The following is a 15,489-nucleotide window of genomic DNA, read 5'->3' on the forward strand; positions in this document are numbered from 1 at the left end:
ACAAGGTCCGTATCTCAATGTCGAGGATCGGCCTCGAGGTTTTTTGGTTTGAGTTTTGTCGGTGATGTGTGCAAAGTTAATTACAGTGTCATGGGAGATGTTGGAATGAAATGAGGCAGGAAATGAGCTCGTAGTGTGCATATTTAGTTTCAGTACAGGTCAAATTTGGGCCAAGCAAAAAAAACAAAACAACGGATTCCATGAAATCATCTCCGCATTTGTTCATTTCAGTCCAGTTTGCCAAAATGAATACAGTAAGTAGCGGTTGTCATAGACGGTCCTTATATCCCCGCTTTGAAGTGTGACTCATCACATTGTGGGTTAAGGCGAGCTGAAGCGCTATGAACGTCACATTGATTCGTCTCCCAGAAGTGTGACACGCACAGACATGTCGGTAGCCTTCCCTTCTCTCCGTTCACTCTCCATCTATACAGCCCTGTTGTCATCCTGTCTTCAACCCGACTCCATCTCGTGTTGAGCAGGCAGCGACGAGTGCTTATTCATTCCTCAATGTCGCAGGAAGCGCTGCCCATTGTTTTGTGCGACTGTAGCCCGGAACAATGAGGGCTGGTTCATTCTTGCTTAACCCGGTGGGAGCTTTGTGCAGCATGCAAACATTGGGCAGAGGATGGTCGTGGTTTGAGTTCTTTCAGGAGCCAGCAGCAATATAAAGCTAGGTGCCTACATGTTTACTGTGTTACGATATTTTCATGAACCGTCTCCTCCAGTCAGCAAAGGCACAGCAGCAATGTGAATCCTGGGATTAGAGTAAGGAAGCGCACCACACTGGCTTGTGCAGCATTGTGAATCTGCAATCACAAGCACGCATCACAAGCACGCATTGCAAGCAAACAAGTCCAGTTTTCAACCCAGTTGTCCAAAGCCACAGATATGAAAACAAAAGTGAACTTACAACCGCGCTGTAAACATCCTGAATCTAACGGTAGGGATACTTCTGGGTTCAGTCGTACATGTGTGCTCGTGTAGTTTTATGATGCATTGGATAATTATTATGAGTGCATTCTCTTTTTATTCTTGCATCTGCGAGTGGTTTAGATAAGTGGGTTGAACTGGTCCCGTCTGATCACTTGTTTGCAATAAAACCGTCTCAAGCAGGGTTCCTGCAACTCTCTATTTAAGCAATTAAGCTTGCTGTTAGAATGTTGTCTTAACTAATGGGAAGGATGGCCAAAACTACAACAATAAGAGCCTTTCAGTAAAAACCAAAAGAAAATCTAATTGAAAACCAAAGTCACTCTCTAAGCTGCTTACAATGTTGTGAGAGTCCAGCAATTAGTCTTTGTGGATATTTGTATCTGTGTAATCAGACTCATTTATTATAGCCCAGGTTTTGTCATTGTAATTTAGATTTAGTACAATGTGTAATACCAGTTTTGCTTCAAAAGTGTTGCAGTATAAGTCGTCGTAAGTAAATTGTTCAGGAGATTCAACATTGCCGTTGTCGCAAACGCAACTTTTCCTTTGACTGAAACATTGCAGACTTGTGTGATTTATCAAATAACAGTTTTCGTGTTTGAGTTTGTTGTAAGTGTGTATTGTCTCTTCTTTTCACAGAGCTTTCAAAGCGGGTGGAGACCAGAAGGTAAGACTAAATCTGTCCGGAACATTGCGCTCACCTCTGCATGAACACTTTGGCATGGTCTGCTACAGGACTACAGTGACGTTGATTGAATTGGAAACTTCCTTTAATCATTGCTCACAATTGGCTTCAATAGTGTGTTATGTCACTTTGTGTTTAAATTCACTGGAGTCACCTGTCGAGCCCTCGCAGAGTCCATGCACTGTGCATGGACACTTTAGCGAAGCGTCACTGAGTCGCTAGAGTAGTTGTTTGCTGGATGGAGTGTTGTGAATATTGCTTTTGGAGTTTTCTGTGGTTTATTTCGTGATGCCTTGCACAATCCCTGAAGCCAGTGTGTAATACTGATGCAAGTAGTTTCACGATCACATCTCTTTAGAGCTACTTGCCCAACTGATAACGCCGTGTATGGTACAACGGTGTCATGAACTGCTTTGTGCTGCACGATATTGTTAGCAAACACAGCAGGAACAAAATGCTCTTCACAAAGTCAGTGCTCCATTTCAGTGGGTGTTCTTTTGCAGTCTGAGCATAATGCTCGGTGAGAAGTCTCATTAGTGAGACGCGTCAGACAATTTCTCACTTTGAGCATTTTCCTTTTTACCAGCAGCAGCAGATTACTTTGGCCAGTCCGTGGCCGACTGCCAACACAAATAAAATGTCTGTGTTCACACTTCTTAAGCACTTCTTCCGTGCACAGAGAAAAGCCTGCAGGCTTTGACAAAGCTGATCCTTCAGCCCCGGAGTAATAATTTGCAATATAAAAAATCTTGGGCTGCGCTGGAAGCTTTCTTGATATAAACTTTGGGATTGTGCAACAGCAGAAGGACCTTTTTTTTCATTGTGTCTCAAAAATGTCTGACCGCATGTTGTTTGCTGTGCTGCATTGTCTCCCTCTCCCACGCCCTCGTAGGACTCACTTGCTCCGGCTTCTGTGCAGCCAAAGTACTCCTTTGCCCCCAGCACCACCATTAACAAGATGGCGAGGCCATTTACAGCAGGTGGTGGTAGTGCCAACTCAGGGCCTGCTATTAAACCTGTGGCCTACTCCCCTAAACTTAACACCCAAAGCTCACAGGGCCGTGCCAGTATGCAGCAGCCGCAGAATGGGTAGGTGGATAAATAAACACTATTCCCTTCGGAACCACAATGTGACTAATGTGGTTTTAATGGTTTTTTTGATGTCTCATTATTCTGGTTTTACGCTAAGGAGAAAATAACTCCTTCAGGATTTCCAAACGACGTTATGTTAACAATTTACTTGTCTATTGCCAAATTTATGTCACCGATTTTAAGATGCATTCCAGAAAACATAAACGGTATGCTGCTGACTCACTGCTGAGATCTACTTCATGATTCCACTTTCTGCCAATAATGTGACAAACAAGACACCAAGCATATGATGACTTGTGTATAAACGTATGCGGTTGTTTAAGACACCAGCAGTAATAAGCTGCCACTATAGATCAGAGATGGACTCAGGCCATAGAATGACGAGGGAGGAGGGAGGGAGGGAGGAGGGAGGAGGGAGGAGGAGGTTGTCAGCTCTTGTCAAAACGAACCTTAATGATCCTGTTGGCCTTTATCGTACAGCTGAAAGCAAACGCTTCGTTAGCATTAGCGGGGGATATTTAGCTGACATTTGCAATTCAAGCTGGTTCCTTCAGCTGAAAGGAATTCATCGGTTGACAAAACCTGTTTTACAGAGATTACTGAAGGATGTGTCAATATAATCAGTCACAGTTTTATGGCCTTTTTAAAATCAATTTAATTTTTTCTCTGGCTCTTCTTTTTGTCTCTTTGGCCGCTGTAGAAGTTATGATCTATTTTTGTGCTATTGATTTTTCTCCATCTTTTCCTTTTGTTCCCGTCATCCTCACTATATGTGAGAGGGATAGACAAATACTAAAAAGTAAGACTTTTTAAACTTTTGAGGAATGTATAATTTCTTGCAAATCGATCCACCTTTTCAAACTGATTCGCTATTTCAACAGACGGGTTATTGATCGACTGTGATTGTTACGTGCATCTTGCTTCTACGGTCAGTAGGACGTTGAAAAGAAAGATAATTCATTTTCAAGTGCAGTATTTCTCAGCTATTAGAAGTGTTTGAAACATTGCATGAGTCAGAAGTCATACCTCCTGATAATACATTTGATTACATAGCTCATAATTTACTGGTGATGTCGGTGTCAACTTCCTCTTTGGACTCATTTTGTTCCATGATTTACTGAAGTTATCGGGTCATTTGTCACATCACAGTAGTAATGATGGGAAGTCTTGATCACGGTGCAGCTTGTTTTTTTTGTGAAACGCATTTCATGGGCCAAGTAAAAGCTGCTCAACCAACTCTTGAAGTGGAGCCTTCTCACATGTCCCTCCAGTAAACGTTTGATCGGCTGTGTTGGAAAAGTGAATCTTCAGTCTCTCCTTGAAAACTTTATTGATCAATTTGGTGGTAAATTATTATAACTTTTCAGGTTTCAGAGCTGTAATGCAGCTATCTCTGCTGTGTACTAAAAATGAAGTCACTGCTCCAATGACCAAACTCTTGCGTCTACAATTACACAAAATAAATGTCTGAATTTGACCAGTTTTCAGATTTTACAAGGATTCCAGGAATGGACCAAACCTCATTTTAGATGATCCAGAAGGCAGTGTGGCGTGAGATAGTGTTTGAGGACAGGACCGTCTGGTTCCTGTGATCCGACTGCAGCCATTGGTGAGATGTGGCCCGTTGGCTGTATTTAGCCTCACTCGTAAATTCTGCTGAGTTCTCATCAGCTTTTACTGCCCCGGTGCTCGATAATTTAAGCAGCCACACTTGCTTGCTGTCGAGAGCTTCTCACATTTTTTGTGAAGTTTCTCTGTAGACGGCCTGAACCCTTTCCTCCGGCCACTTTTGAGAAGATTAGATCTCAATTATAACTCTCGGCTCTCTTCCGATGAAGACGTTGTTGGATTTCTCCAGACAGTAAACGGTCCGATGCAAACACATAATGTCTGATGTGTCTCGGCCTGTTGCAGTCAAACAGGTTTGGTGTGATGGTGTTTGTGCAGAGCTTACCCTGACATCAGGAAGCGTCACGGCTGTGGCATTTCTCGCTGTGGATGGAGTTCAGAGCACAAGAGAAATTAGACTGACTTCAATGGCACATGAATCAGGCGACGGGGTTTTTCTTTTCTTTTCTTCTTTGGCCAAATGCTACATCCATTTGCATAACTCTGTAACGCATTTGTGCACATGGGTGAGATGTTTGGCAAAGGTTTGGTGCCAGTCATTTCGGGTCAGGGGGACAATAGATGATTTGACAGACAAACAATGCTGTCTTTCTCTCTGAGCTTGTTGACAATAACTGCATGTCTTGTGGCATCTCTTGCACGTTTTATTTTTTATTTTTTGCATCCTGCATTTTTGGTCTTCTGTTGTGGACGACCCATGACATATACAGTATCGACACGTTCTGGTTTTTCTTCAGTTTAACTTAAAGCTGAACTCTGATCTTCTGATTTTCTGTTTTCCTCTTTTCTTTTCACGCTACAGATGGAAGCTCTTGACAAGTTAGTATATTTCTATTTTCATGAACAGTCCAGACAAAATGTTTGCCTTTTTTTAAATTGCCATTTACACTCGCACACAATAGTTCCACTCCTTTTTGTCTTGTGACCTCTCTTAGTGTGCTTGCAACCCTTCTCCGGTTGCATACGTTTACTGGTAGTGAGCCTTTATGATGAATATAAAAAAACTATATATATATCTTTTTTTTTTTTCAATAACTTAATTTAAAATCATCCAATAATTTACAAGAAAAAGGCAAAGATTAGAGGAGTAATTCACAAGTCACACTGAAAACAAAACTATGAACATCACAATGTCTAAAAGCTCTTAACTCGTCAAAATCTCTCTTTATGTTAATGTCTCCTATCGTCTGTCTCCCCTCTGACATCTTTGTACAATCTATTTCACCTTTGGTCTGTTCTACAGGGGTGAAGCGACTTACTATGGTGATGTGTGCCAAGAGTACAAGTAAGGGGCGGCTGCATGCCGGCTGGCTTGTCAGCTTATTAGGTTATTATGGGCAGGCTAGATATGACGAGAGAGGAGAGTTGTTGCTCTTCCGCAGATACGGTTTACAGAATAGAGATGCTAAAGGGCAAAGCTAGTTTTATTAATCACCATTCATCTTCATCCTCTACTGGCTTAATGATAAATGCATGCTGCAGTTGACCGGCAACCCTGCTGAAATGTTGGAAATGGAAAGCATCTTTTGTTCTGCTTCTTGAGTTGCCCATCACAATATAAGCTTTTAATATATATGAATGAGTATAATGTTTCCACACACTAGGCTAGGTCTGACAGGTTATCTCCCATCGATTCTAATGACAGTTATAAATGCGCTCTCTAATGCGGTAATGTCCATTTATGAGCGTCTATAGTGTGCCCATGAGTAATCGCAGTAATGGATGTCCATTAGCTCGCTTATTGCGTGACCGTGATGCTGAGCGTTAAGTATTGCATGATCCGTGCAGGATGTCCTCTATTTTCAATGCCGGGTTGGTGTGAGTGGGTAGTCCCTCGTTGGGCTTGTGTTAACTGCGCCTGCTGTGTGCTGCTGCTGGGTGTGTGTGTGTGCAGGCACGGCCTCAGGGTGGAGAACTTGCCCTGTTTTATCCCCAACGACCGCAGCAAGGAGAGGCTGATCCAGGACACTGAGGACTGGCAGCCCCGCACCGGCACCACCCAGTCCCGCTCCTTCCGCATCCTGGCCCAGCTCACAGGCACCGACTTCAGTAAGTCGGGGACCAGACCTGGCGTGATGGGTTAGGGGTGGGGCGTCTCTGGTAGTCGAGATAAGGTGTAGGTGAAGGCCTGTGACTGAGCAGTTGATCTAATGTGATCCGATCATAGCGACTATCGGTGAGAGTGGCAGCATAGTGAGAGATGCAGGAAAGGTGGATATCAGGGGTGTTGGTTTTTTATTTTTCTTTGCCGTGGAGAGGGGCCTCTGCTGTCGTCAGTGACACAGATTTGCTCGTGACTCTAACCAGTCTGAGAAACGGATGTACAGGTTTATTACTACAGAGGCTGTGTAAGGACCGCACGTGGTCAGCTGTTTGTCTTTGAAAAGCACTTTCTTAATCAGAAGGGCATGCTAATGTGTGTCTCTCCTGGATCTCGCAGTGCAGGACCCAGATGATGAAATCGTGAAGAGGTCCAGGTAAAATCTCGACTTTCATTGATTTGAACTCGTCGGTCTCCAGTGTTCATTTGTGTGTGTGGAAGGCTTCAGTTTTGCAACCATTTCAGAAATTCAAGGTTTAAACTCACCTTTATTTTAATTTTGCTTCTTCAAATACTGGCATGTGTGGTGTGATTTGTACATCCTTTTGATTATTTTATTATTCTTGATTCATAGCATCATTTTTATTTTAAGAAATTGAAGATTGGGTACATAAAATAATAGTTTTCTTGCCATGGAATAGCTGGGAAGACCGATATTCCCCCCCCGTCTGTATCCCAGCTCATAAGCCAACCGCCAATTAGCTTAGCATAAAGACTGCAAACGGCTAATCTGTCTCTGTTCAACGGTAACAAAATCTGACCACCACCCATTGACTGTTCCTCAGCCGAGCGCATTAACTTCTGTGAGTCTCGTCATCGCCACGAGGTTGCTCGGCCTCCAGCATGGACTCTGGGAGGTGACTGGTCCTCCGCTAAGATGCAGCGCGACGCGCAACACCCCTTGAAACCACATTGTGTTTGTGCTTTTAGTATGTTTTAAATAAGCGGGGTGAAACGTGTTCATTAGTGAGCTTCATGCTGGGAGGTGGGTTTTGTTACCTTGCGACTGAGCCAGGCTCGCTGTTTGCTCTGCTACGCTCAGCACTTGGCTACTGGCTGTATTTAACAAACGCAGTCAATCTTCTCATTTAACTCTTGGCAAAAGAAAGTGGATCAGCATATCTCCCAAAATATGCTTTCACTTTCAATATTTGCCTTCCGGCCCTATCATCATATCCTCGTTCCGTCTTTTGGTGTTTTCGCCTGTTTTTATTTCTCTGCTACTTTTTCACCTTTTTGTGCACTTTATTCCACTTTCTGCTCTCATGCTCTTATTTGTGTTTGTTCTCTCCCCTACCCTCCGTTTCCTTCCTGCCTATCTCTGTTTTCATATCTCTGTTGCTGTCGGTCAGGGAAAAGTTCCTCACTGAGATTCAGAGTCCCCGCTATGCCCGTCTGAGGGATTGGCACCACGACAGGTCTGCTCGCGCCCTCAATATCAAATCCTGAGCGACATCCTAGACGCCATGGGATGCAGAGCCCAGCCGGAGCCTGCTAGCGATAGCCACACCGCAACGACTACGTGACAATGACGCCGAAGATAGCTGACCGTCCAATGGCAGTTAACAAATTCACCTTTCAGATACAGATGAGGTGAAAAAGAAGTTTGGGGGAAAGGAAAAGCAAACTAAAAATAGAAGAAATATTGCCTAGATAATAAAGCCCAAAGTGGAACCTTGCATACTGAGCCTAAGTGTAAGATCTCCCTCTGAATCTCTGTCTTGATGATTGTTGACAACACTGTGGACCATTGTGTCTGTGGCCCTGTTTTACATTTCACACTGCATTACTTGGGAGTTAAGCGGAGGGAAGGGGGGTCTCAGCAGTGGGAAGCGCCTTTCTGTTCGTTATTCTTCTTTGATTGTGAAGTTCAGACCCTCCTTTGATCTCTCTTTCTCACTTTCTCTGCCTGTTTCTATTTATTGAGTTCTTCATCCTCTAGTTTTCTCATTTGTGATCCCCTCATCTTGTAGGCTTCTCCAAACATTAAGAAAGAAAAGGAACATAAATCTGTACTTTTGTTTTTTTTTGCTGTCATCAAAAATATAAAACATCTGGAAAAAAAGCAACTCTTGCTTCTCTGTCCTGTCTTCTGTTTCTTTTTTGTTTATTCAGTATTCCAGCTTAAAAGGATGAATCTCTTGATGTACTTCTCTTTCTTAAGCTGAGCTGCAACAGTTTCTTTATTTACCTCGTGTACTGAACACAACCATTGTGGAGAAGAAGGTTTCCTCAGCTTTCGTGCCAATCTGAAGACACGACGTGCCTTCTCTAAGATCAAGGTTCAGGGCTTACTTTAATCGTTGTGCGGTGAGGCATGAACACAAAAGGGGCACGAAGTAATGCAAAATCGTAAAGTGCACAGTGAGGAATTATAGCCTTTAGTCTTGGATAAAAGGCTCAGAGTATTTAATACCCAATAAAAAGACATTATCACAGTTCAGCCACAGTACAGGGGCCTTTATCAGAGAGAAGAGCTTTGATTTATCTTATACAGCCAAGTCTGGTTAATACATGGCGCCTAACCATTGAAAACACTTGTCATTTTACGTCAGTTTTTGTTAAAAAGACAACTGGAAACTGTTTGAAAAGAAAATGTACATTTGTACGTATGTTAATAGATTGTTGAAGGAATGATGAATTTTATGGCTGCAGGGTTGCTATTTTAAAGAAACGAGTAAGGAAATGACAATTTCACGTCCAGAAAAAGTTCAGCTTTACTTGTGTTGTTGGTAAGGAAATCTTAGTAGTATTACCAAATATACAATTATTAAAGAACTGATTATATGCCGTGACTAACTAAACTAGTTGAAATCATGACCAATAATTGTGTTGAAACACTTTATGTCAAATTAGGAGAAGTCATCAATCAATGTTGGCTTCTTCCGCCATCTCAAATCAAAACCTCCTCCTTTTCTCTGCCGGATGTTGAGCTGCCAACAATTTCCTTTTTGCTCAGGTCGACGCATCCCACAGGAGCAGAAGCCAAAAAACATCTCCAAAACTGTCCAAAGCTCTGTCATAGGGAAAGAGAAACCTCCCGTCTGTGATGCGGGAATTGTGCACCTGCATAACGCTGAGGGGGGGAGGGGAGGATGTTGAAACGGTGAAAATGTCAAGAAAACATGATCCAGACCGCTCCAGGTGGGAATAGGCAGCTGTAGAGGATGTACTCCAATTTGCACCTGCAACCTTCACCGGAGTGAGGTGCAGCCAAACAAACCTCTCAAAGGTGTTTGAGGAGTCGGTGCCACTGGTCTGTTGTCATGTAGGGCAGCGCTGTAAGGGAGCGTAGAGGCCAGCATGTTGTTTGCTGGGGTCCCAGAAGGCAGGCCTGCTAGTGTGTGGGGCGAAAGGTAGCTGACCCCGGGTCTGTATGGTAAACAGGTTTGTTCTGTCCTTATTGTTTGACCCAATTGCCGGATATCTTTCTCACCCGGCCTCCTTTTTTTTTTTTTACTCTGTTTTGCTGTAGTTTCTTTACCCTTGTTGAAGGGTAATTCATTTCACATTTTCTTCTTTTTCCTTGCAAATGAGAAATGATTGCATCATGTTTCATTAGTGTATTGTAGCTTGCACAGTTGCTGATGTAAACACGATGGATGCCCTCGGCTGTGTTATATTTTTTCCCCAAGATGAGACGTCTCCAGAGCGAACTATCTTGGCTCAGAAGTTGTTGTTTTTTCCCTTCTCAGTCATGGTTTGAAGATTTTCTGAATATAGTGACGCTTGCTGCGGGTAACGGAACTTTGAAATGTGGAAACCAACTCTTTTATTTCAACACTTTTGCACATGCAGGCTCGCAGCGAAACTCGTCTGCATCCGAATCTGTCAGCAGAGCGTGTCTGAGTTTGTCGTTCTCTCACTTCGCCCGTGAGTGACGTCAATCAATCCGAGATGTTCACGTTTCCGATTGCTCTCATTAGAGCAGCAGCTCTTCAACCATTTGTTAATGCCTTCACCGAATGCGCACCGTGGCATCTGTTGTTGCGCCATTGATCGTTTTAAATTGCGTGATTGATTAAGTCTCACAAAGGCTGGTGTTTATCGTGTAAAATGGCCCGCAAATCAATTCTATTAGTGTATCTTCTTTAACACTCGCCAGGTCATTGGTGGTACAACGTAATGGAGACAGCGATGGCTGCTGATATCCAAACATGATATTCATTGAGGAGTAACCATGGTTACTGAGGGGTGTGTGTGCTTTCTCTAATTAGTCATTTCCTCTTCACAGCCTTGAGCCAACTCTCTCACCTGCCAAGGCCCAGGCAGCAGATAAACCAGATGGTGAGTTTCTGCTCCTGCTGATGCGTGTATGAAGAGCCGCAGCAGCATCCAGTAGAGGTTGTGCTAATAGATTCTTATTAAGCGTCGATACATGAGCATATCAGCAGCGACAACGTTGACACACAAATCTGTTCCAACGTACATCTGGAGGGAGCGTGTATATTACATAAACGTGTCCCCATAGTGCAAGAATTCAAAGTCACAGCCAAGTGTTTCGCTGTAATTCCAAAACAAATGTCCTTGTTTTGTCAGCGGGCAGTTCAGGTCCCTCCGCTCGGCCACCGTGGGTCACTGACCCTAATTTCGCCGACCGCTTTCGCCCAGACAAGACCAGCACAGTCGTGACTCAGCACCAGCAGCCGGTCCAGCCGACGCCTATGCAGAACCGCAGCTCCATCCTGCAGGCTGCGCAGCACGCAGCCGAAGACGGCGGGAGTACCCCGGTATGTGGCGCCTGCAACAAAATCATCAGGTGAGACCGCACCGCCGCATCGATGGTGACAGTTTGATTCATTTCGCCAGATTAAAATGCTCTCCATGTTTTGCTCTTTTCAAAGAGAAATTTAGAGAATTAACATCCTTTAACGGCGTTAATATACGCGGTGACAGATTGTATGTCTGCGGCAAATTTAGTCACTCAGCATAATTAACAGTTTGGAGACGCTTTTTTTATCACTGGGGACGAGCATTATGCTGATTCTGAAATAATTTAAATCTCATTTCACACACATTTCACAGATAAACCGTCGTTATTATTCTGGTCACTATTGCAAACTCTTTCTCAACAAGTGCAGGTACAAAGTTCCCAGAAGAACTAAAAAAAAACACGTCTCCAGTTTGTGGTCACCGCTCACAGAGGGACCAGTGAGCTTTTGCTGCGTGTTTGTCAGACGTGCTGACATTTCCTTTGGCGCGGTCCTTGTTTTCCCTGTTTAGGTGGAAAGTGATGTTGCAGACTTCAATCATGCCTCTGATGTCTGTGTGTATGTATGTGTTTTCCAGAGGTCGGTATCTGGTAGCGCTGGGGCGTTCGTGGCACCCGGAGGAGTTTACATGTTCACAGTGTAAGGCGGTCCTGGATGAGGGGGGCTTCTTCGAGGAGAGAGGGTCCGTCTACTGCACCAAGTGCCACGATAACCGATACGCTCCCAACTGCGCAAAGTGCAAAAAGAAGATCACAGGGGTAAGTACGGCACGACCGTGTTCACCCAAACACAAACCAGAAACATGGAAATATTTTGCATTTGAAAAGAGCTGCTGCTTCACAGGTTGGTAGTCTGTGATTTCTTTGTACAAGGTTATCTGGATCTGGTCTCCGCTGTACTCCAGCACCACTATAACAACTCCTTTCTCCCTTCATCAGGAAATCATGCATGCCCTGAAGATGACCTACCATGTTCAGTGTTTCAAGTGTGCAGCCTGCAAGACTGCAATCAGGAACCAAGCCTTTTACATGGAGGAGGGCGAACCCTACTGTGAGAAAGGTAAGAGATTGAACTGCTCTGTCCTTCCTCTCGAGGACGGTGTCTTTCTCTCATTCAGACTGTATAGTACAACATTCTCCGTCACACATTCTAGAGGCTTCATGAAAGAGATGAAGGAATCTCCGTAATGAAAACTCCTCTGCTGGAAACATCCTATTAATGTGGTTTCTAGAGGAAGAATGTCAGAACACCGCAGCAGCAACCACAATGGCTGAACAAACCTTGACACCCACAGAAACTCCAGGTTTAACATAAAACTCTCAACCTGAATTAAAGGCAAAGCTGTAGCAGGAACATATGAAACAGCTGGCAAAAGCATGCTGAAGATCCTCACTGTAAGTTAACACATGGATCAAGCCTTTCATATTTATCCTAAATCTGCACTGGGCTCTACGTGCATGGATGAACGGAGTGAGAAGTGACACCCCGCCGTGCAGCATTAAGTCTGTGATCGAGCTCATTTGATCAAAGATGTCGTATCCTTTTACTTTAAATGGATGCTGTTGCTAAGCACAGTGTCGTTCAGGCTGCGTGGGCCTACATCATGAATCTCTTGGCACAAACCACAGTCAATCATGAAGTGTGACGTTTTCATCTGCTGTCATCTATTTAGCTCCAGTTTACTTCATACGTTTCTCTATTGCACTTTATGAATGGTGTGTGTGCTCTTCTATTATGCTGTAAATGATTAAGCTCGGCCGGCGTGCTTCTCTCTCTCTCTCTCTCACCGCTGAGGCTCTGACGTGGATCGCTGGTTCATCAGAGGAGAAGCCAGAACCTGAGTACTCGTACTCTGAATAATGCCTTTAGGTCTGATAAACATTCTGCTGCCTCAGCATCTTTCAGGGGCCGTGCCGATCCCACCCACTCGCTCTCGAGCAGCATTATAACCTGACACTTTCCCAAGAGACCTTGTGATGAAAGGGACTGGCAAATCCAGTCAAGTATCTGGAGCAATTTCCCCTCATCGTAATCCCTCCCTTCAACTGTGGAGAGGCACTGACGTACGGTCGGTGGACAAAATACCGCAAACGCCGAGTATCAAATGAGGAGAGGAGCCAACACTTTGCTTCAAAACAGCTCCATCCATCACTATTGCTGTCGTGTGTGTGTGTGTGTGTGTGTGTGTGTGTAGGGATATTACTCTCCTTCAAGAGCAAAATCCTTCAGTTCTGTTGAACAGATGAGAGAGCGATGGGAACCTATTTCACACTCTGTGCTCCAGAACAAAGGTTAAGTGTTCACATAAGGTGATTGTGGAGGCCATTGTGCTTGACCTGATCTCCAGGATGATACAAGCCCTTTTTAATGAATGAATTAATTATATTCTGATTTGATGTCCATCATGTCACCTTCTCTCCTCCCCGCCCCTTTCTCACTCCAGACTATGAGAAGATGTTTGGAACCAAATGCCATGGCTGTGACTTTAAGATTGATGCCGGCGATCGGTTCCTGGAGGCCTTGGGCTACAGCTGGCATGATTCGTGCTTCGTCTGTGCTGTAAGTCATTTTGATTGATATTGCTCCCTGTGGGGCTCTCTTTGCCCCATCTCTTCTGGCCACCTGAAAAAACTGCCTCCCATCTCTCGACCTCAAGCTTTCCCCTCTCTCTCTCTCTCTCTCTCTCTCTCTCGCTCTCGCTCTCGCTCTCGCTCTCGCTCTCGCTCTCGCTCTCGCTCTCGCTCTCGCTCTCTCTCGTCCTGTCACCTGCAGTCTATCACTCTCTCCATCTCTCTCTCATTGTGTGAAGAAAACCGAAATTAGATGCGGTAAAGTAAAGAATATGTACCTGCTGTCCGGCCAGTCAAAAACAGTGTAAATTGACATTGGTAATGTTGAGGTCTGATATCGACTCTGCCCTTCTCTCCCAATCTGTCTCTGTCTGTCTCCTTTCATCTCTAAAGCTCTGTCAAATCAACCTGGAGGGGAAGACGTTCTACTCGAAGAAGGACAAGCCCCTGTGCAAAGGGCACGCCTTTGCTCCGGTTTGAGGGAGAGCGAGCTTCATCTTCAGAGGACGAAACGCTTCTCGCTCTCTCGCTCTCTCGCTCTCCCCCTTCTCTTTGCCCCACTCCGCCCTCCGGCGCACTCGTACACATTCTACTCCCCTTCATTCCAACCACGCACCGAGTCACACTCGGCCTTTCTTCTTTCCGGCAGACTTTGTTTCAATATTTGAGGCTTACGTTTAGCTTCACATGCTGTTACTTTACTTTCGGACACACGTGTTACTGCCTGTAATACCGAATGCTGCGTTGTATAACTGGAAGCAGTTCAGGAATTGTTTCATGTCATCACTAACCTGTTGACTATATGTCACTTTGTTTTTTTTTTAGATCAGACATTAAAAAGTGCAGTTGCAGTTCATCTAGATTTAATTGTAGTTGCAACTCTACTAATCTCATCCTTGTTCAATCTGAAGTGAGATTAAGTCGGTATCTTGCGAGGTGAAGGAGTCATTTAGCTGTTAATAATCCAACATATTGCAGTAATGATCTGCCGCTGCTCTCGTACTAAGTGTAGGGAAGTGGTTGCCCCATTCAGGACCCTGGCTGACTCACTTACTGCAGTGGCTATTAACATAATGGGGGTCCAGTCGAGCACAGAAGGGGTGTCCTATTTCTGCTCGACTGGACCTCTGCACACCGCTCCACGGAAGCACTAACTGCAGAATGTGCTGCGATTTGCCAGAGCAAAAGGGAGAAGTAAAGTAGTTAATAACTGTAATTTTGAGCCACGTAATAATCCCCAATTGCTCCAATTTTAATAGCCGCACATGTGGGTGACAAAAAGAAAGAGACAGACTTGTTTTAAATGTTTCCCTCCCTCCCAGTCTTTTTGGAATTATCATTTATTGGACATTTTATTGTAAGAAAAAAAACAATTTTTTTTTTTTACAGTTACAGTGATGTTGGGATTATTCCTTAGAGTACTTTGTATTCATGGTCAAATTTGTATTTATATTGCTTCAGAATGGGCCTGTAAGTGTTCAAATGTAATAATGTAGTAGTGCCGAGCGCTGGAGCAAAACACCGGGCTGAGCACATCTGTAAGGTTTTCTGTTGACTGATGTTTTTGCCGTCTTTGCTCTCACCAACACCTGCTCCCCAACAACAGGACAATGGACTCGTGTTTTTGCTTCGTTGGAGCTTCGTTCCTTATAAATGTTCTACTTCACACGAACAGCTGTTGTAACAAAGTCCCGAGTGAATTCCTACAATGGTCTCTGTGTAGAAATAAATAATTTTACAAGACTTATTTAGTCATTAAAGTCT

At 44.1% G+C, this 15,489-nt stretch overlaps 1 protein-coding gene across 1 annotated transcript in view; it reads left to right on the forward strand.

Moving 5' to 3' along the window:
- pdlim7 (PDZ and LIM domain 7) overlaps window positions 1-15,098 on the forward strand; it is a 28,955-nt gene extending 13,857 nt beyond the window's left edge. Inside the window, exons 4-13 of the mRNA XM_079268968.1 lie at window positions 1,576-1,603; window positions 2,514-2,710; window positions 6,237-6,391; window positions 6,783-6,819; window positions 10,678-10,754; window positions 10,983-11,202; window positions 11,733-11,913; window positions 12,094-12,214; window positions 13,599-13,714; window positions 14,119-15,098. Of these exons, the coding sequence (XP_079125094.1) occupies window positions 1,576-1,603; window positions 2,514-2,710; window positions 6,237-6,391; window positions 6,783-6,819; window positions 10,678-10,754; window positions 10,983-11,202; window positions 11,733-11,913; window positions 12,094-12,214; window positions 13,599-13,714; window positions 14,119-14,205 (1,219 nt within the window). The 3' untranslated portion in view covers window positions 14,206-15,098. The remainder of the gene's footprint in view (window positions 1-1,575; window positions 1,604-2,513; window positions 2,711-6,236; window positions 6,392-6,782; window positions 6,820-10,677; window positions 10,755-10,982; window positions 11,203-11,732; window positions 11,914-12,093; window positions 12,215-13,598; window positions 13,715-14,118) is intronic.
- The last annotated feature ends 391 nt before the right edge of the window (window positions 15,099-15,489 follow it).

The sequence above is a fragment of the Melanostigma gelatinosum genome (genome assembly GCF_949748355.1).
Source record: "Melanostigma gelatinosum genome assembly, chromosome: 5".
Taxonomy (NCBI): Eukaryota; Metazoa; Chordata; class Actinopteri; order Perciformes; family Zoarcidae; genus Melanostigma; species Melanostigma gelatinosum.